The sequence below is a fragment of the Sciurus carolinensis genome, chromosome 9, assembly GCF_902686445.1.
Source record: "Sciurus carolinensis chromosome 9, mSciCar1.2, whole genome shotgun sequence".
NCBI lineage: Eukaryota > Metazoa > Chordata > Mammalia > Rodentia > Sciuridae > Sciurus > Sciurus carolinensis.
In genome coordinates, this window is record NC_062221.1 from 64,101,993 (window position 1) to 64,122,183 (window position 20,191).

At 45.5% G+C, this 20,191-nt stretch overlaps 1 protein-coding gene across 7 annotated transcripts in view; it reads right to left on the bottom strand.

Moving 5' to 3' along the window:
* Positions 1-4,204: 4,204 nt before the first annotated feature.
* The window catches only part of Tmem44 (transmembrane protein 44), a 36,578-nt gene continuing 20,591 nt past the window's right edge, over positions 4,205-20,191 (bottom strand). For 2 of the 7 annotated variants that reach the window (XR_007110302.1, XR_007110298.1), the window contains 3 exons: positions 11,844-11,876; positions 7,594-8,289; positions 4,205-5,114 (listed from right to left, as the gene is read on the bottom strand). Coding sequence is in view for 2 of the 7 variants with exons in the window: in XM_047565197.1 (XP_047421153.1) it covers positions 8,179-8,289; positions 11,844-11,876 (144 nt within the window). In the remaining 5 variants the exon portion in view is untranslated. Of the gene's footprint in view, positions 5,115-7,427; positions 8,290-11,843; positions 11,877-16,630; positions 16,798-18,090; positions 18,187-20,191 lie in introns of those variants that run through there. The other 5 variants (XR_007110300.1, XR_007110301.1, XM_047565197.1 and 2 more) reach the window with 4 other exon arrangements.

The window sequence follows — 20,191 nt, forward strand, 5'->3', positions numbered from 1 at the left end:
TGAATGCTTGCTCCCTTATGCTGAGTTAAAAGCCTCTCTGTCACCTGCCCATCAGTTTAGTCTTCTCCTCCCAAAGGCCTATCCAACGGTGCCAGCTCCCTTTCTACTCCATGGGCTCTGCTCTGCCACCCGATTCATCACACTGACCTCCTGGACTGAGTCTAGACCCTGCTTCCATTCCTTGAGCAGAGGGCTGCCAGCGTTGGCTACCTTAGGACACTACTGACTCACTGAGCCTGGGGGGTGAGTCACTGCCTGACCACAGGGATCTGTTTCCTGGTTAGGGTGCTATCAAAAACTTCCTCTGCTGCTCTGCTCACCCAGGAGTCAACCCAGTCTTTCGGTGTCTCAATCCTGCCTCCTCAGAAGTTCAACGGTACACACGACTTTGTACCAAGAATGCACTCAGGCCCTAAGAAACATCCAGGTGATTTTCAAGGAAATCTGGAACTGAACTTAAAAATGGGAATACCTACAAAATAATTGCTTCATGCCAAGGAAGTAATGATAATAACTGATATTTTTGGTGACTCTTAAGAGTTGAAAAAGTCCTTTCATGGTTTGTTATCACTTTTTGCAACCATTCAGTAAGGCAGGTAGAAGAGGGGTATATATACACACACATGTAATCTTTTTTTAAAGAATAAAGGGACTTGGGCACTGGGTGGTGTGGCTGGAGTATAGAATGTGCTTAGCATGCACAAGGCCCTGGGGTCCATCCCCAGCACCATACCTAAGAAGAATAGAACAAAGACTAGTGGGAATCAGAGCTCCACAGCTGGTGAGTGTTGGGACTCAAGACCTGCCCCAGACTTTCTAAAGACAGTGATTTTGTCCCATGAGTAGCAAGCCAGTGCCAGGCCCCTGGAGGCTACGTGCCTGCCTCTGCTGGGCCTGTGCGCAGGCTGCTCTCTGTGGGTGGTGGCAGCACTTCTTTGTCGCCCCACGCTTTATTGTGCACTATCTTATCTCAATAGGAAAAGGCAATTCAGGGGAAGAATTTCCTTGTCATTCTGCTCCAGGCTTTCCGTCCTCCAGACTTCTTAGCCCAGTGCGTCCCCTGGGTCTGACATTACTCATATCCATGGAGGCACCTTATCAGGGCTGTCTAAGATATAGGGCCTATTTTTTTCTCAGCACCAGACAAACTGGAATCTGTCTACCCTTTAAGACCTGACATCACAATCAGCCGGCTCAGAATCTAGCACACTTAGCATCTGCTTGAAAAGCAGCCCCTAGTCATCCAGCTCTTTCCTTCACAGAGTCTCAGGAAGTCTGTTGCTAATAACACAATATAAACAAACAGTTCTTGGATGTTGGAGTCTTGGATGTTGGGATATGACCACAGCCCCTGGAGAGCCACCTCAACGAGGAGGCTGATTGTGTGTCTCTTCACTCCTATACTTTCTCCAACACCTTGCTTTGAAACACTTCAAACCCACAGGACTGATGAAAGAATAACACCAAGACCATGTTTATCCTTTTCGCCTAGATTCTCTAATTTTCCCTTTTACACATTTGCTTTATAGCTTTCTGTCTACATAAACCTGGGAGGGGGATATATATATATATATATATATATATATATATATATATATATATATATAGTTTCAAACCTCTGGGCTCAAGTGGTCTTTCTGCATCAGTCCTCCCAGGGGCTGGGACAACAGATAGGCACTGTTGTGCCTGGTTATTTTTCTTCTTCTTTTTGGTGCCAGGGATGGAACCCAGGGCCTTGCACATGATTGGCAAGCCCTCTGCCACTGAATTCTATCTCCAACACCACTCCCCACCCCAGTTGTTTTTCAGATGCCCTTTTTCTTTTCTTTTTTTTTTTTTTTAATGCCCTTTTTCTTATTCAGACTAAGGCCTCTAGGAAAATTCTGCCCCCTGCCTTATTGTTTTTTTTTCTATACTAGGGATCGAACACAAGGCTGCTTAACCACTGAGCCACATCCTCACCCCTTTTAAAAAATATTTTATTTAGAGACAGGGTCTTGCAAAGTTGCTTAAGGCCTCCCTAAATTGCTGAGGCTCTCTTTGAATTTGTAATCCTTCTGTTTCAGCTTCCTGAGTCACTGAGACTACAGGTGTGGGCCACTGCACCCAGCTTCCATGTAATCTCTTTATCATGGAATCTAATGATTTCTGATACCAATAATTTTCTCTTGTAATTACTAGTAATGGCACATGGTCTTTTGTGTTCTTTTTTTTGGGAGGGGTACTAGAGATTGAACCTGGGGTGCTTAACCATTGAACCACATTCCCAGTTCTTTTTATTTATCTTTTATTTTGAGACAGGATCTTGCTAAGTTACCTTAGGGCCTCTCTAAGTTGCTGAGGCTGGCTTTGAATTTGCGATTCTCCTGCCTCAACCTCCCCAGCTGCTGAGATTATAGGCTTGCCCCACTGTGCTGGACTTGAGTTGTTCTTTTATTTGACTTGTTTTGTATACATAATTTTTACCATCCAAAGGATTCAGCTCCCTTTCCACTCCATGGGCTCTGCTCTGCCACCCCTGATCTATCACGCTGACATCCTGGACTGAGTCTAGGTCCTGCTTCCATCCAGGACAGAGGGCTGCCAGCGTTGGCTCCCTTAGGACACTATTGACTCACTGAGACTCGGGGGTGAGTCACTGCTTGCCCACAGGGATCTGTTTCCTGGTTAGGGTGCTATCAAAAACATCCTCTGCCACTCTGCTCACACAGGAGTCAGCCCAACCTTTCAGTGTCTCAATTCCTCAGAAGTTCAAACATGCAACTTTATAACAACAATACAAAAAAAAAAAAGGATTTTTTTTTCACCATGTGGGAAATGGAAATTCATTATGAGAATAATATTGCACTCTGGCATTGCACCAAATGATTTCAAGGTAATTCAGGTGTGTGCTTCAGTCTATTGTCCTATAATCTTTTAGACTTTGTGGAAAAATGCAATTTCTTCATTAAAGTATACTATTTTAGTTGGGCATGGTGGCTCACATCTGTAGTCTCAACAATGTGGGAAGCAGGAGGATTACAAGTTTGAGGTCAGCTGGGCCACTTGGAGAGACCCTGTCTCAAAATAAAAAATAAAAAGGGCTGGAGATGTAACTCAGCATAGAAAGCCCTTGGATTCAATCTCCAGTACCACATTTTTTTTTTTTTTTTTAAGTTTAATGTTTAATCTTCCCCTATAGTGGGGTATTGGAGCTTTTTCACTCCCCCCCCCCCATTTTAAGTACTTTTACAAGAACAACTTCTCATACAAATAGATCAGTTTTAAAGTGATTTCCTGATGACAGTGTTTCTCAAAGAGCGGTCCTAGATCCCCTGTGACAAAATCACTTGAGGTGCTTAAGATTCCCAGGCCTTGTCCAGACCTAGGAAATCATGGGGGCTGCAGCTTAAGAACCTATATTTGAATATTAGAGCTTTAGGATATACACATTTCACAAAGTACCATGGTTAGTCAGAACATTAGGCCTATGAAACGGTTCCCCTCACACATGGTGGACAGCCTGGCCAGGCTGTCCTTGGGAAAGACTGTGGTGGCAAAAGTGTATATACAATCCTTTGTTCTGGTTGTGGAGTTAGAAAACCCTGTTTTCCACTGGAGACTCCAACTGCTAAGAAATCTGCAAGAGAAGAGGTGGAAGGATAGAGGGAAATGTCAAGTCCAGAGTAGATAAGTGGAACTTGCCAGGCTGTCCTGAAGGCAGATGTCAGAACGTGGGCTCAGAAGTTGGGTTCCAGTGTGGAATAACCTGGTGGCCTAGGAAGCCCTGGTACAAAAGACTCCGCAGCAACCTGCAGATATGTAGGCAGTTCTTAACACCATTCTCAACACGCCAGTATCCCTGTCCCAGCTGCTATGCCTCCTTGACCTGTACTTAATGGAAGTTAGAGATAATCTAGCTAAGAAACTATAATCTTGGAACTTTGTTGCCAGAAGATGGGTTCCAAATCAAAACTAACAAAGGCTGCGGGTGCACCTCTATGTGCTTGAGTGAGGTCCAGGGTTCTACACCCACAAAACAAAAAGCTAATGGAGAAAACAGCTGGAACAGACAAAACACTTTGAGAACGTGAGCAAACGTGGCTGCGAGAGAGGAAGGAAGCAGGCAAGTTGGGAACGGAGGGGCAGGGCCCTGTTCTTCAGAAAACTGGTAGAATCTGGTTTTCTTTTTCAAACCACGCACCCGTACTACCTTTATTTCAAAGAGAAATTTTAATGTACTTAAAGAATGGTTTACACTACAGGCTAAGGCTGGGAGTTGGTCCCCAAACGATAGGAACCATAAAATAACTGTGTAACTAACCTTAAAAACTCAGCCGGAAAAGTGGCAACCAGCACCCCTAGCAGCCTCCCCGGCCGCGGCTGCGCAAGAAGGAGCCCACGTGCTGCAGACACCGCGGGGGCGGGGTTCGCGCTCCCCGTCGGGTGGGGAGGTGGCTGCGGAGTGCGCAAGCGCAGAGCCTCGTGCTTCTCCCCGCCCCCGCCCTCTTCGCGGAAGTACCGGGGCAGTACTTCCCAGGAGGTAGGTCCGGGGAGCCCTGGTCCAGTTCCGACCCGTCCGGACAGTGGGCCCTTACCCCGCCTTTGAGGAGTCCACCGACCGGCCCTCAGTTGGTCGTGGACGATCTCTCTGGGGACTGAAGAGGGAGCCGGTGCAGGAGAAAGACCAGACCCCTCGGCCATCGTAGCTGCAGACCATCAGAGGACTAGAGAGGAGGCTGAACCTCCCAGGCAGTACCGGCCGCTGATGGGAAATGGCCTAGGGAACTGGGAGGGCGTGCTGAGTTCTCCAGGCGACAGATCAACGGAGGTTGTTGAAGTTAAGGCTGGTTAATGACTTGCCCAGCTTGGAAGGAGCAGTCCTCAATGCTTCCCACCTCCCCCTGGCTTATTTGGCTTTCAGGGTTTTTGTATAAAGAAAAAGCAGATTAGATGTTCTAAGTTATTTTTTCTAGCATCGTTCTTGAACTTCTTGAAGATCGTCCCTCTCACATGATGACTCTTGAATACCAGGAGAGGCTTGTGTAAACTTCTTGAAGAGCTCTTCCTCGGCATTGCAATATACCTTGGGTTCCTTCAAAGCGGAGCCTCCTCTGCCAGGGCATGGGCCTTAACTTCAGAAAACACAAAGTCAAGAGAGTAGGTCAACGCCTGCATAGTTGAGGAGAATAATAAAGGGCAGAAAAGGAAGTACAGAGAATTTTGGAAGTATCACAGTGTAGTGTGTGTGTGTGTGTGTGTGTTGAGGGTTGAGCCCAGGGCCTTGCACATGCCAGTCACACCACTGAACCACATTCCAGCACCTGTGTTCATCTTAAATGAATAGTAAAACTGAAAGAAATATATAATGTACTTATCTTCAAGACATATTGGAAATTTGTCTTAATATTCTGTCTCTTTCCTGAGTGTTTATAAAAAGATGTTCGTTTTCTGTGGGAAACATACTGACTGGCATATTCATAAAAAAGGAAAGAAATCTAACCTAACTTCCAATTTACAGATGAGGAAACTGACCCAAAAAGGGAAATGACAAATATATTGAATCAGACCTGGGAAATGGAGCCCCGTCATAGTCCTTGGCCCAAGGCCTCTCCTTACACTAGTAGCTCATACCTATTGTAGCAAACGTGATGTGAGTATATCATCAGATGATGCTCCTACTGAATTACCAGAGGGAGATAAGAAAACTAGTTATTCAGGTTCTTCAGAAAATTGTAGTGATCAGAACTCTCTCTAAATTATATAAACTTCTTTGGCAGATGAAATCTCTCCTTTTGTTTTGGAGATGAGCTTAAGCAGGGGCTGGATAATCACTTATTGCGGTTGTTCTTAAGGAGATCCAAATCTCTGAAATCCCTTCCATCTGTGGATCTGATTCTTTGGTTACACTGTCTTTCAGCACATGTGTCCAAAAACTTAGGGAGGAAGGAAACTAATCCCTCTTCAAAATCTGCTGTTAGTCAGGTATAATGCACTTCATATATGTTAATTCACTTAGTTATTACCATAAGCTTTCTGAGACTTCACAAAGGTTAGGTAACTACTTTGAGCCATGCAGATAATAGGTAGGACAACTAAGACATATTACACCATCTCCTCTCCCAAGAGGATGATTGCATGGTTTGTTCACTGCCCTTCACAGTGGAGGTAACCTTTTGCACTACCTCTTGGGTCCTCAGGGCAAGGACCTTCCACAGCCCTCCTGGGCAGAGTAATGGCTAAAAATGAAGCCACAACAGAGACCCACTCCTACTAGGAGAAAGGTGTTTTGGTTGGCACCTCTTCACAAAGGTGCTGGGTAGAACCCCAGAGCTTTGCATACAGGCAGGTTCTCAGTAAACGATAAAGCCAAACCTAACTTCCCAAACTCCCAGGGTGGTTCACTGTGGATGAAGAGACTTGAGACAAACTGGGGCCATGATAGGAACTGGTTTGTGAAGGGAGGAGCTCAAATAACATCTGGAGCTCAAATAGTTTGTGCTGCTCCAAGGCAGCAAGATCATTTGATGTTCTTAAGGAGTGGCCACTTCCCTCAGGACTCAACAGATTTATGATACCTCAGGGAGCATGATCCCGCCTCCCTTTGATAAGGTATGTGTGTGCTAAAGGTGAACTTCAGAATGTCATCGCATCCTTATGCCTTCTGCTTTTCTAAAGATGACCCCTCCTCCTGCCTGCTATTACCACTCAGTAGTCTTTAAATATTCCCCATGTTCACTTTGTTTGTGACTGTACATTTCTGTTTCCTAAAAAGCTTTGGCATTAGGAATGAAAAAATAAGTAGCTGAGCCCCTGAGCAAGTCAGTCACCCTTTGGTATCTTCCACAATTACTATCAGCCACAGACTCAAGCACCCACTCCCTAGCCTCCATAGTCTGGTTCCTTTCCAAGTGTCTTCCACCCTCTACAGTGGACACTGCACCATCCACTAGATTCCACCCTTCCCTGCCCCCAGGCTTCTACCATTTCACCTACTGGCATGCTCCCTTCTACCCCCTCTGCCCTGGGCCTCCATTCACCTCTTCCTTCTTCAGAGTACAGCTGCATTGGCTAAGATCACAAAACAAGCGTTCTTTTATAAGACAACAAGGGACCCAAAGCTGATAAATGGAATAAAAAAAGTAGCTTTGAGTTCTCTTCTAGTTCAGATCATCCCGGGGATTAGGATCTATGCAGAGACCTGTGGATCCAACCCACTTTCCCAGCACCCCCTTCCTCAGGCTGCTGGGATTTGCACGAGCCCTTAGGAGAAACTGGGCAGCTGCAGTTGAGTCACAGGCCACTGTGGGCCAGCCAGGAACAGAGCTGTTTCTTGGCATTTCTCCCAGGTCCCCTCACAGTGCACTTGTGTGACTGCTGGGATTCTGACTTACCACTATATTCCACCGTGAGATGCTTTGATTCATTCAATTAAATTTTATTCACTAGTGGTTGCTCCTACCTTACCACATTCCCTTCACCCTTCCCCTCACACGTGATCATACTACCAACAATTTTCAAACGGGGTGCCCATGCTTGAATTGACACGTCCCAGCACACCTATTACACTCCATATGCTTTCAGTTACCTCCTAAAGCACACAGTCCCCCTCACCTGCAAACACTGCCTCCACACACGTTGCCAGGCTGCAGGAAGTCCTCTTGTTTAGAGCAACTGGCTTTGCTTGTGCTTGCAATACCACTGATCTCACAGACACTTAGTTGACCAAGCAGTCCTATAGATAACTTCCAGCAGATACTGGAGGGCAGAAACCAGGGCTTGCAGGACGGGCTTTGCTGAGGTCCAAACACATGAGCTGTTTGTTAGGTGAGCTCATTCCTGGCATCCAGCAGATACTCAGTTTATGATTACATTTCATGGGAATAGAAGGAAAGGAAAGACAGGAAAAGAGGGTCCATTGTGTTTTGGAGGAAGGCTCATCTTTACAAAGCAGGAGCCATCTTTGAACTTCTAACCTTGAGAACGAATGGCATATCCAGGTCTGTCCATAGGACCCAGAGTCTAGTTCTATTCTGAGCCATGTAGACCAGCCAAGCTTAGCTCCAGGTCCTCACTTCCCTGGGCAGCTTCTGCAGCAGCTTAAAGTCCTGCCATGGGTATCACTGTAGGTTGATCTTTGCTCAGTTACTGATTGCCTGATCTTGGGTTTTGAGCTGATGAACTGTATTTCTGAAGGCGCTAATCATCAGAGGTCAAGTCTACTGTCCTCAAAGAGCCCCTCTGCACCTGGGATCTGAAGATCTCCATGCTGTCGTTGTTCCTTTCAAAGTTGACATCTTCAGGGTCCCACTGTTGAGAAAAGACATAAGGATAGTTGGTGGGACAGATCCTTTCCATCTATTACTATCCCCACTCCCCAAACAACAACTCAATCCAAGTTCTCATAACATAGGCAAAGACAAGGACAAATGGGTGAGGACAAATTAACCAGGCCTATGTTTCCTGCATGTAAGGGAAGCAACTACTGCTTTAAATCAAGGACTTAATGAACACCCACCATGGAGAGACCAGCCCCATTTTCCTTGCCACCTCCTTTCCCACTGTTGTCCATCTTTAGCAAATTCTTATCTAGTGAGACAGAGACATGTTCCCTTTATCTTGAAAATTCCTACCTCCATGCCTAATTCATTCTGGGAAAATACAAATACCAATAAAAACTTTTTTTTTTGGTGGTACTAAGAATTGAATCCAGGGCCTCATGCATGCTAGGCAAGCACTCTACCACTGAGCTATATCCCTTCTTTTTATTTTATGTATTTTATTTTGAGACAGGTCTTGCTAAGTTCCTGGTTTGGCCTGGAACTTTTGATCCTCAGCTTTCTGAATAGGTGGGACTGCAGGTGAGTGCCATCACAACTGGCCTCAACCCACTCTTTAGAGGAAATACCTCCTCCTGTCTTGGCTGTGTTAGCCCAGTGAGCTCTCATCTGCTTCTACCTTCTTTGTGTTACGTTACCACTCACTCATCTGCACCTGCACATGGACAGCCCTGGCCTTTCTTTGGACATCTGCCTTGTTCTCTTAGGGAGATGATGAACTCCTAAAGAGCAGGGCATAGGACTGCTTTTGTTCCCACATGGTGTTTCCTTTCAATTTGAGGCCCAGCAGACTTGTCAAAAATAAACACTTAGGCTGGTGCGGTGGCACATGTCTGTAATCCCAGCAGCACGGGAGGCTGAGGCAGGAGGATCACAAGTTCAAAGTCAGCCTCAGCAACTTAGTGAGGTCCTAAGCAACTTAGCAAGACCCTGTCTCAAAATAAAATATAAAAAAGGGCTGGGGATGTGGCTCAGTGGTTAAGTGTCCCTAGGTTCAATCCTTGGTACTGAAAAAATAAACATTTAAAACCCAATTCAGAATGGTGGGCACATCTAGTGAATATTTCATCACTCTGACTTAGATAGGTATGGGAAATTGAAGTTTTTAAGGTTAAGAGTAAAAAGTTAAAACAAGAAAGGTGGCACGAAGTCTTTATGAAGATGTTTGCAAAGGCCTCTTGTCCACAGATGATGTATTAGAGAGAGAACTTTGCACATGGTCAAGACTCAAGGGATCCTTAGTGCTACCCTTAATGTTCTAGCTACAGAGGCAAGTGGGGGCGGGGTCAAGTCCTCCTCCCGGCACAAACTTGCTTTCTCTTTGGGCCTCAGCTTTTTAGCAATTAGACAATAAGATCTCTTCCACTGCTGAGCTTCTATGACTGATGATGTTAAGCTATGAGGTGACATTTGACAGTATCTGGAGACCCAGAAACAACAAGCAACAGTGATGGAAAATGTGGCAGCCTGGCTGGATGATGTATTTGGACAAAGATCATAGACTCCAGGTATAGAGTTGCACTCTGAGAAAGATGCTGTACCAGCTGTTAAAACTTAAGCAGAATTCAGCCATCCAGTTCTTAGAGGACCCAAATAAGGTCTCCCAGATAATGCTCATGTCATGCCAGTTATAAAACTCACATTGTGGCTCTGTTTTGAAAAGAAAGCCTGATTCAATTTTGAAAACAATTGAACCAAGTTCTACTACTTGGTGATTTAAAAACCCATCATATTAAAAAGACCCTAGAGGCCTGGGGATAAGCTAATTTGGTTCATGCAGCCCTGCCTGCTGTACCTGTCTGGGACTGTGCCCGCCACTCCTGGTGCGAACTTCTCATTTACTTGTGGTTGCAGACTCGGCTGGACACCTTTAAGCAAATTCCTTCCTGACATTATCAAAGATTCCAAGTAAAAGAGTCACCAGCCAGCCTCTGTGACCCACTTCCCCAGTGGCACAAGTATGGGCCTGTTCTGTTCTCAGAGGATGGAAGTGTGCTCTCTGATGAATGCAGTTTTTGAGCTGAGGCCTGGGTCCTAGATCAGAGTTCTCAGAAGGTGCTCTGGACCAACCCCACCAGAAGGACCTGGGCTGCTATTTAAAAAGGCTGATGCTGAGGACCCACCCCAGCTCCTACCTACAGTTGAGACCTGAGGTTTGACTTTTCAGCGAGTCCCTATGATATTTCTTAGATGCTCTGATGTTTGAGAACTATGGCTCCAGCTATTTAAATGATTTCTTAAAGTTATTCTTGCTAATCCTGACCAAGTCAGCTGCCTACAAACAGAAATGACCTGCCACTTTGACCAGGTGAACTCTTTGAAATGAATTAGGTATTAGAAAACATTTAAAAATCTCTTTCTTTTGAACCCTCAGAACAATGTGTTTTAAAACTTCATTTTTTGCCACATCCATAATCCTAGTGGCTCAGGGGGCTGAAGCAGGAGAATCACAAGTTCAAAGCCAGACTCAACAATTTAGCAAGATCCTCTCTCAAAATAAAAGATAGAAAGGGCTGGTGGCTAGTGGTTGAATGCCCTGGGTTCAAACCCTGGCACAAAAAAAAAAAAAAAAAAAAAAAGAAAGAAAGTAAGAGAAAATATAAATAACAACAACAACAAAACACAACTTCATTTTCTCCAGCTTGGTATTGGGGATTGAATCCAGGGCCTCACACATACTAGGAAATATTCTACCACTAGGCTACATACCCAGCCCTTTTTATTTTCATTTTGAGAAAATGCTAAACTGCTGAGATTAGATTTGAACTTGTGAGTCTCCTGCCTCTGACTTCCAAGTAACTGGGATTAAAGAATGTGCCACTGCCCAGTTAAAACTTCACTTTAATAAAAAATATTGTGAGAAACCAGTCATAAAAATAATTTGAGCAAAAGATGATGTACTTATTCTCATATCAGAAATAATTCTGGGAGACGACAACACAGGTAGTTGTCATAAAACACGCTCATCTATTACTGGGAGATGAAGATGGCATGGTGACAGCAGCCAGGTGGTGCCCAGGTCTCAGAAAGACATAGTACCTTTATTTATTTTTATGTGGTGCTGAGGATCAAACCCAGTGCCTCACACATGCGAGGCAAGGGCTCTACCACTGAGCCACGACCCTAGCCTCCCTCAGAAAGACAAATGTGTGGGACTATTTATCACATCAACTGCTGCAGCTGCATCATACCAGCACTACCATTGGTGACCTACAGCAACTCTTGCTTGCTCATAGGCCCTTTTCCAAACTATGGATCGTCACTGGGTTATGCATATTTTCTGAGTCCCTAAAGGATAGTATGGGCTTATCTGAAAACCCGACAAAGCACAAAATCTTTGAACTAAGACAGCCCTGAAAATCCCACTAGTCCTCAAACTTCTCTTGCTTTTTACATGCTTTTATTTATTTATTTTTTTTAATGGAATTTGTCATGTACCCACCGTCCAAGGGGGTCTAATAAAAACAAACTGAAATCAAGCCATAGAAGTCCCTCCTGGAAGAGAGACAGCATGATTGTCCATACCTGCTCCGAGTTTAGGGCCTCCCAATACTTCTGCTGCAGGATAAAAAGAGAGACAGAAAAAATGTTGGACTGATTTTGCTATCATCATATAGCATAGCAGAGCAGATCTCAGTGCCAGCCCATCTGCTCAGGGAGCCAGGAGACAAACCCTCAGATGGTTTAGGGCAAAGGGACAGCCGATTTCACAAGCAGAAAAGCAGCAGTTATTAGCAGTGACAGTTTAGTGAATGATCAAAAGGATAATCACAATTATTATGAAGGGCTGCAGGCCCTGGGAAAAATGACTATAGAGATTTTAAAATTAATATTACTATAAATTAGTGTTATTAGGGACAGTAATAATAATAATAATAATAATAGATCTAACCACATGGCTGAGATGATTCAACACAAATCCATAAAACTAAGAAAGAGAGATGCAAATAAAATCCCCACCTTGAAATACGGGGTGTTTGCTACCAGCCAAGATTCATTTTTAATCAGCATTTACTGCAGAGTTGGTTCTACTCCAAGCCTCAAGTATGTCTGACTCAGGTTCCTGGAGCGCGGGCACCAAGGTCAGCTCTCCCTCCTCCAGTGCGCTTGCGCAGCCGGGGGGGGGGGGGGGGGGCGGGGGGGAGCCCTGTAGTTCTGACGCAGCAGGGGGCTGCAGACGTGTTAGGTTGATCTGTGAAATGTCTGTTAACCTTACTAACTGTGCACAAGATTCAGGGTTACTGTCACATGAAAACAAAGACTCTGCTATTCAACTCCTTTCAATTTTCATTTTAAACAACTTCTTTAAATCACACAGAAAAGTGTAAAAGTAATCTAATGAATGATAATGGATAAATCTATTTTATTTGATCTTGTGGCCAAATCTTTATTTGCTCAAGTATTTTAAAGTAAATAATTTCATTTGTAACTACTTTATTGTTTTTGGTTTTTGTTTTGGTACTGGGGATTGAACTCAGGGGCACTCAGTCACTGAGCCACATCCTCAGCCCTATTTTGTGTTTTATTTAGAGACAGGGTCTCACTGAGTTGCTTAGCACCTTTCCATTGCTGAGGTGGGCTTTGAACTCATGATCCTCCCGCCTCAGTTTCCCAAACTGATGGGATTACAGGCGTGCACCACTGTGACTGGCTATTTGTAACTACTTTAGAACGTATCTCATAAAGACTTTTTCTAAAAAATCCTGAACATAATGCTATGATTCTACCTAACAAAATCCGTAGCAATTCCTTAGCATTCACCTTTTTGGGGGGGTGGGGTGCTGGGGATGAAACCAGGGTCTCACACATGCTAATAAGCACATGCTCTATCCCTGAGCTCCACCAGCTAGCAATAATCTTTTACTGACTTCTGCTGTAGGAACATAAACTGAACATAAATGATGGTTCCACAAACATGGCAAAAAACGGAAATGCAGATGATATAAATTAGGGATTGAAAAAGTTTAATAACTTATAAATGTCATGGAAATAGAGAAATTATTTATTTATCAACTGGATGTTGAACTCAGAGGTGTTTTACCACTGAGCTACATCCCCAGTCCTTTTTATTTTTTATTTTGAGACAGAGTCTCACTAAGTTACTGAGGGTCTGGCTAAGTTGCTGAGGCTGGCCTGGAACTTGTTATCCTCCTGCCTCACTCCTGCTTCAGCCTTCTGAGTTGTGGGGATCACAGGTGTGCACCACTGCACCGGGTGGCTAATAAGAGAAATTAAATAAAAATGCTACCCTGCACCTTTCTGGAAATTCAGGTATTCATGCAAAATGTAAAGGTAATTTATGATTATCACAGTTAGTGTGTATTTGTTTCTTTAAAAAAAATTACTAAATACAATATGGTGTCCTGGATTATAGCCTAGAATAGAAAAAGAACATTAGTGGAAAAACTGGTGAAATCCAAATAAAGCCTGTGGTTTAGTCAGCAGTAATGTACCAATGCTAATTTCTTAATTTTGTTAACTTAGGAAAGTTATGTAAGATGTGACATTAGGGAACTTGGGCAAAGGGCATACAGGAACTCAGTACTAATCTTGAAACTTTTCTGTACACCTAAAATTATTCCAAAATAAAAAGTTTATTTAAAGTCAAACAAACAAGAAAGCAAACATATAAATAGGTTTGAGTTTCCCAAGTGGTTTGAAATAAAACTTTAGAACTGCCTTTAAAATCTCCAGTATCAAAATTGGAGAAGAGTGCCCTCTAGTGGAGATAGTAGTCAGGATTTTCTTTATAAAAAGCTACTGTTTCAAGTGAGTTATGATAATGTCCTAAGAACAGTTACCTCAAATCTTTCTAAGTGATGTCTCTTCACCTCCCAAACACCATAAATGAATAACATTTTATAGTCTTTTCCCTGCTTGAATAACAAAATGTGCACCAGGCACAGTGGTGTGCTCCTGTAATCCCAGCTATTTGGGAGGCTGGGGCAAGAGGATTACAAATTTGAGGCTAGCTTCAATAACTTTGTGAGCCCTGACTCTAAATAAAAAATAAAAAGACTAGGGATGTGGCTCATTGGTTAAGTGCTCCCCCCTCACCCTGGGTTCAATCCCCAGAACCAAAAACAAACAAACAAAAAACCAAAATGTGTTCATCATAGACAAATTTTCCAAAAAACACAAGTCCCATTCTATCCCTAAAGAGCTCTTCTATGAACTGTTACTGAACAGTCCTCTGAAACATATACATTAATATATATTTATAATGAAATATAGTAAAATTATGCAAATAGCTTTTCTGCCACTGCATATGAGCATTTCCACATGTTCTCTCTCTCTCTCTCTCTCTCTCTCTCTCTCTTCTTTCTTTCTTTTCTGAGCTGGGTTCTTGCTTGTGTTGCTCAGGCTGGCCTCCAGCTCCTGGGCTCAAGCTGTCTTCCTGCCTCCCAAATAGCTGGGACTACTCCAGTCGGCTCCATATATTCTTAAGTTGTCTTCAGGACTATGAGTCTGTCGTCTCTGTGGGCCACAGTATGTGGCATTTCAATTCACTTCATTTCTTTTTTTATATGTGTTGTGGGGATTGAATTCAGGGGCACTTAACCACTGAACCAGATCCCAGCTCTTTTTAAAAAATACTTTATTTAGAAACAGGGTCTCCCTAAGTTGCTTAGGGCCTTGCTAAGTTGCTGAGGCTGGCTTTGAACTTGCCATCCTCCTGCCTCAGCCTCCTGAGCTGCTGGGATTACAGGCCTGGGCCATCCCGCCGCACAGTTCACTGCACTTCAGAAAGCACACTTTCCCAAGCTTCTGGGAGAGGCACCTGAAGCTCTTGTCTACACAGCATGTGGCACCATTTCTTTCATTCTTGAGGAATCTGAGGTATGGTTAAGTCACTGAGGAAATAAGTCACTTTCTTAAATTTGAGAGTATGGAAGCTGGTGGGCCCTAAGAGACCATCCTTCCTCCCTCATCTGGGGAGAAGTGACTTTTCCCAAGGCTGGGCAGGGAGCTGGTGCTGGACTTGGCAGGGGCCGTAAATGTTTTCAGACTGGCCAGCTACACACCAGCCTTACGTCTCCCAGATTCCATTAAATGGATTGCCTTTTGACCGAGTCCCTTTAAAACATTACAGGGAAAACAAACAAACAAACAACAACCAAAAAAACCCTCATCACTTCTATTTCTTTTTTATTATTTATTATTTTTATTGGGAGGTGGGCTGGAGATTGAACCCAGGGCCATGACCAACCTAGGTGACTGTTCTGCCACTGAACTTCATGCCAGTCCTACTTTTTAAAGTATATATAAGTATATACAACCTAAATCATTAAATATGTACAAACTATACAATGTACATACTAAATATATAATATATATACACGAATTATTAAATATAGAACCCGATGATAAATATTGTCCAGGATAATTAGTCAACTCTATAGCACTTACTCTGGATCACCCACGGCATCACCCGCCGTGGGCTGTATCTCCTCCTCCCTAACCGCCCTGTTTCCTGCACGCTCTTCCTTCCCAGGATGTTGTGGAGGGAAAGAAGTGGCATGGAAGAAGGAGAATGTTCCAAAGGTCCTGAAGTGCTCTGTGCGAGGGAAAGCTTTCATAGCAAAACATGTCCCCGTGACTGGTTGGTTTGGCCATGCAAATCCCTCTCCATGCAGGTCTGCACAGGCCTTTCCTGAGCTGGATCAGTGACAGCAAAGTTCTGACCCACTGTGGACAGACCTCCTTTATTGAGATGACACAGCATCCTCAGAAGCACCCCAGGGCTGGAAGGAAAGCCTACCAGGGCAGTGGAATTGGAAATGCTCTCGAGACCCGGAGGCAGAGGAGGTTTCTGGGTGGAGCTAGGCAGACCCAGCAACCATGTTAGCAAGGATGCTGGCCTCATTTGTGCTGAGTTGCCCATTTGTTTTCCTGAGAGAAGCCTGTCTGAGAACTGACCCTGCATAATTGCCCTCCACCTGCCTCTTCCAACAATGCATCTTCCACTTAGGGCTCCGTTGCTAGGTGGGCCTCCCTGCAGATGGCCCAGTCCGAAGCTGGAGTTTCACAGTGGCCTCTGTGTGGACAGTGTTCTGCTGCCTCTCAAAGCTCCTTCACATCTGATTTTAGCCAAGCCTCCTGGGCTCATCATCTCCACTCCAGACCAGGTTGAGAAAAATGAATGGGTGATGCCTTTGGTTCTCTTGCAAGAGCTGGCAGTACCCACACTGAACCCTTCCAATCCCTCTGTCACATGGGGGCTAGGTCTCATAATTCCCATTTACAGAGGGAGAAACTACAACCTGAGAAGTCCAGTGCAGGTCCCAGCCCCAGACAAGCCCTGCATGTACCTCTCTGCTGGGCCGCTGTTCTTTCCCTTGCACAGCCCACGTTTCCCTTGGGGCCAGTGAAGTCTCTCCTCACCACGGAGTAACCAGATGCCCCACGCACTTCAGGATAGACTGTGCTGTACTGCTTCTTATGACTGGTGTCTTCACTCCCCAGGGGGCAAAAGGGCCTGTGGAGGGCAGAAGCCACATCCTGGACTTCATTCCTGACCTTTGCTGCCTTTTAGCTTCCTTCTTCAAGTTTATATAAATTTTCTTCTAAAATTCACACACCGCCCCCATTACTGGGATTGAACTCAGGGCACTCTACCACTGAGCTATACCCCCAATCGTTTTTTGTTGAGACAGAGTCTTGCTAAGTTGCTGAAGCTGACCTCAAACCTGTGATCCTCCTGCCTCAGCCTCCTAAGTCAGAAAACAGGTTTGTGCCACCACACCTGGCTTAAAATTAGCACTTTCATAGTCAGTTCTCTGTCCTTTTCTCCTAAAAGAATGACAGCTTTAAGAATGGCACATGTCCAAGGGAATCTGTCCTGGTCTACGGGTTCAGGATGTGGTTTAGAGACAGGATAAGCAGTTTTGGTTATCAAGAGCCTGGGGCACAGAATTAGCAGGACCCTTTTCTGATGGAGCAGTCTGGTGCTTGGCCCTATTTTCATGCCACACACACACAGTGCTGCATGCACTCGATGTGCACAACTGTGTACACACGCGGCTGCAGCAGCTCCTGTCCTGGACACCTCCACTGTGCACCCTTTGTTCCAGCGACAGAAACAGCTCCTTGCACAATTCCTACACAGCTTATACCAGGCCTGCACCCTTGCTTGGAACCCAGAAGGAACAGATGAACTACCTGCCATAAACTTTTGTCACAAAGCTGGACTCGATCTTTTCCTGAATCCCACCGTCTAAAAGATAGAAGAAAAGAAAATGAAGCCATCAAAAGCCCTAGGAGCAGCAATCGCCAGCCCTCCACCAGCTTCATCCTCTGAGTTTCCCAAGTCTCTCTCTACACTCACCCTCACTCCACTTTCGGCACAGGGGGACACGACATGCGGCATCTTCAGCAGTTCCAGTGCTGGGGAAAGTCAGCGCTGCGCCTATGTGGCTTCCTGGAGAGTGACAGGCCACTCCTGCAAGCCCTGCTACTGTGTCCCTTTGGCCCCCCCACCTATGGACCATGAGCCCAGTGACCCTTACTCAACAGCTGTTCAGTGTGCCCTTTGGTCGTCTGTGCCAGGAGTGGGGCTGCCCTTGTGCTGGACGGGTGAGCTGTGGTGTGTGGAGGGTGCCACCTCCTGGGAGGTATCTGGAAATTACAGGGCCCAGGTGAATGTTCCCTCTCTGTGGCTGTTAGTCTCACTGGGGCTCTCAAACCATTCATCTGGCACCCTGACCAAAGCCCGTGGGGTCTTTGGAGAGAGGCAAGAACAATCCAAGTTTCCCTCAGGGGACCCCCACAGCACCGCGGTCCTGTCTGCCTCATCCCTTCCTATGTTCTGCCTTCACTGGCTTCATCTGTAAATCCCAGTGTTTATCCGCTCTTCTTGGGACGTTCCCTGAGAACAGAGAGGCAGAACCCATGTGAGTAGAAAGACTCCTGGGCAGAGTCAGTTTTCTCATTTGTTCAGTGGGAATAATGGATAACAGACACGGTCCTGCATAGCCTCTGGGTACTAGTCTGCAAGGCAGTGGAGTGCCGGGCGGTTTCAGAGCAGACGGGGCTGGGTTCAAACTCCAGGTCTGCTCGCTCCTTCTCCTTTCCTTTCTTCTCCTCCTTATTTGTTTGGCTAATTGAACTCCTCTAGTCCTAGTCCCCTGCTCTCCGGGGCTGCCTAGACAGAGTTCTGGTGTCGTCACTGCACCACCCTGTGCCGGGCATAAGACACGTGCACTTTGGCAAGTACCGTGATCTTTATGAATGGATTCGGAGACGCTTCGTGGACTGGAGTGCTGTGGAGACGCTGTGTGCTGAGACCGGCTCATTTCCCCGCTCCCCCAGCCCGTGGCAGGATGGGGCGCTCAGAGCAGTGAGCACACACCCGAGAACACGACATCAAAACGTCACCTCAAGGTCAGTTATGAGATGATCACGGACCGTGGCGGAGATGGACACATCACCTCTGACATACGGAACAGCTCCCCTGAGCCTGCACCGTGGGAGTGGGGAGGCATTCACTTGTCAACCCAAGGGATCAGGGAGAAGCCCAGGTGGTCAGTAAGAGGCAGACTACGGAAGCCAGCCTCAGTGGAGGCCAGGGCAGAGGCCAGAGCATGGACAGGCCAGAGTTGGGAGAGACGCCTGGGGTGATCTGAGTCCAGCACCACGAAACATGTAAATTATGCAAGAGAAGTCACAAACCACAGGAAGTGATACCTAAGCCCCGAAACTCATCTATATGCTTCCATCTTGTCACACTCCTAAAAGACAAGGTGTAAGATAGAGGCCCAGACTCTGGATTGTGGCCAATTTGCCAAGCACCAGACCCACCAGGCAGGGGCAGGCTTGGGCCAGTCCATCTGTCCTCAGGCATCTTCCCTTCTAATTCCTGCCCTCAGAACACATCTGCTGAATGAGCCACCAGATGGCCAGGTGAGGTGGACTGTTAACCCATCTGCTGAGCCACGCCTCCCCTTCAGCCACAAACCAAGCAGGATCTCCAGGGAATACTACTTCAAAAACCGGGGTGGCATGTCAAGCACGCTCAATCCCACATTGTGAGTGGGCTTAGGGACTAATTTTAATTTTCTTCTCTACTTTCTTTGTTTTCCAAATTTTCTACCAAAACCATGTATTACATTTATTTCTTTATTTAGAGACAGGGTCTCACTACATTGCCCAGGCTGGTCTCAAACTCATGAGCTCAGGTGACCCTCTCACCTCAGCCTTCTGAACAGGTGAGCTGTGTTTAAAAACAGAACCCGTGATGGGTCATTTACCTGAAGAAAGCTACACAGCCTCCTGCTCATAGATTAAACAATCGATACTGGGAGCTTCACAATTCTGTTTGATCTGCTCGTGTGTATGGATAATTAAAGGCGAGGTTATCTCTTTATAGGAGATAACCTATCTCTTTATAGGCCTTATTATCTAGAGCACGTGTAAGTTTTAGGGCGTGAAGCAGAAAGACTGCCGGGGAGAGGCTGGGGTGACTGGGCTTCTGATTATTCCTTTTAATGTGGACAAAAGCATTCATTTCTACTTGCTTACTTTAAGAGTGTGACCCTGTATCCTTGGAACTGACATATTTTAAACAACAAATTTCTAAAAATGGAGAGAAAATAGAGTAGAAGAATAAGGACTGCAAAACAGAGAAATGACCCAAACCAGCCACGAGGACAGATTTCTCAATTTTCCACATTCCCTGTCCAGTTCTCACCTCAGCTGAGGTGGGCAGCAAGACACCCTTGTTTCCACAGAGCTCATGTTGCCCCCTCTCCTCCAAGTCTGCCCTCACCAGCCTTCCTGTCCCTGCTCCTCACTGAATTCAGTGTCCGCTCATTCCTTCTCTCTTAGCCTTAGGCCTTGGCAGAGACTGCCATGGGCCCTGGGTGTCCTGCGTG